At 31.8% G+C, this 1,706-nt stretch overlaps 1 protein-coding gene across 1 annotated transcript; it reads right to left on the reverse strand.

The window, feature by feature from the left end:
* Window positions 1-703: 703 nt before the first annotated feature.
* Window positions 704-1,130, reverse strand: LOC106433354 (defensin-like protein 1). The gene is made up of 2 exons (XM_013874195.3): window positions 1,052-1,130; window positions 704-950 (listed from the first exon to the last, which is right to left on the reverse strand). The coding sequence occupies exons 1-2, from the start codon at window positions 1,113-1,115 to the stop codon at window positions 772-774; spliced, it is 243 nt and encodes an 80-aa protein (XP_013729649.1). The 5' UTR covers window positions 1,116-1,130; the 3' UTR covers window positions 704-771.
* Between the last annotated feature and the right edge of the window lie 576 nt (window positions 1,131-1,706).

The raw sequence follows: 1,706 nt of genomic DNA on the forward strand, positions 1-1,706 counted from the left end.
GTTATATAAGTTAAATTTGTGTTAATAACTATTACCATAATGTTATAGTAATAAAGAACAATTTGTAAAACAATTGAATTATAATTAAATAACAATACATCGTAATTCAGACATCTTATTTTAAAGTTTTTTTTTTATCTTTTTGCTTTATTTTAGTATTCACTAAATTAATATGAAGATTATAAATTTGATAGAAAATAATTAATGGAAAATTTTTATAACTTTTTTCTTATCTATAAACAAACAGAGTTTCGTGTTCAATCGAAAAAGCATGACTTTAATGAACACTAAATATGGAAGAGTGGAAAAACTTTTCTTTCATGTTTCTGTTTTGTTTTATATTTTTATTTTCAAAATTTCAGGCTCTGATTTTAATTATAGATTTGATTATTTTATTTGATGGTAGAAGCATTTTTACTTTTTTGTTCATTTATTTGAACATGTAATATATTTTTAATAAATGACTGTGTTGACAATATGACTCTAAAATTCATTTTATATGATCTCAAACTAAATAATTATGTTTTTTGGTATAAAATCGAATAAACCGAAAACCGACGGTATATAAACCGAACCAAACCGAAGTAAATATGGATTTAGAATGGTAGTTATATTTTACTAACCGAAATACCGAAAACCAAAAGAAACCGAACCTAAATCGAACCGATATCCGGATTGAACACCCCTAAGCGAAACCACCTAATAGTGACACAAACTTATTAATTATATGTAAAATACGCACACTATTAAACCACCAAAGAGTTTATGGAATTAACAAGGGAAATAGCAGATACACTTGTGAGCTGGGAAGACATAGTTGCAAGATCCATGTCGTGCTTTCTCAAGTCGAATGCACTGATTCTTACACGCATTATTGTTTCCACAAACTCCTGACCATGTCCCACTTGGCCTCTCACACAACTTCTGTGCTTCCACCATTGTTGGCGCTTCTGTATACACATATCCCACAAGGTTAATTATCAAATAATACGAAAAAGAAAAAAAACTAAAATTCATTTTTCCATGCATGTGATAAGGTCATTATACTCACCGAAACCAGCAAAAAGGACAAGAGCAGCAAAGAGAAGGACACTGATGGAAGCAAACTTAGCCATGATCAGTACTAATAAGTAATATATACCTAGTCTTTAATGTATGTGTATGTGTGTGAAGTGTGAAGAAATAAGCTTAAGATCAACCTCTATTTATACTGGAGAAAAACGATGGGGAGTTAGTTTTTCACGACGTGTGTATCTTGCGATAAAAGTTTTTAACCCCACAAATTAACTAAACAACCGTTTCCTAGTAGACAATGTTAACACGCAAATGTTGACAAATTGATAAACAGTGTGCTGATCGATTACTGGTTTCACTGCTAAATTGTTCATTTGCAATTTGAATCGGTGGCTAAAATGACTGTACACATAGCCGTTTTGTTTGTCTTGGTCAAGAAGTTATATATCTTCACCAAGTCTATTAGGTTACACAAGTGGAAGTGATTTGTCACGACCACATCCCATCTAATTTGAACGTGGATATGTTTCTTCTTCTCAACTTCATCGCCTTATACGCAAACCTTGATAATAAAAGCCACGTACCAACATCTTGCTTCGTTGCCTTACTAAGAGAGCCCCAGCACAAGCCACGGACAAGTAGCTGTTATGTATATGAGGGTAGATTAGTCTTTATGTAATCCCTAGATTAAT

This window comes from Brassica napus, chromosome C6, assembly GCF_020379485.1.
Source record: "Brassica napus cultivar Da-Ae chromosome C6, Da-Ae, whole genome shotgun sequence".
Classification (NCBI taxonomy): domain Eukaryota; kingdom Viridiplantae; phylum Streptophyta; class Magnoliopsida; order Brassicales; family Brassicaceae; genus Brassica; species Brassica napus.

Bases quoted from the DNA above. Each gene is read 5' to 3' on its own strand.
- LOC106433354 (XM_013874195.3), bottom strand. From the start codon at position 1,115: ATGGCTAAGTTTGCTTCCATCAGTGTCCTTCTCTTTGCTGCTCTTGTC. The intron at 951-1,051 runs GTGAGTATAATG...ATGTGTATACAG, and splicing joins TGTCCTTTTTGCTGGTTTCG to AAGCGCCAACAATGGTGGAA.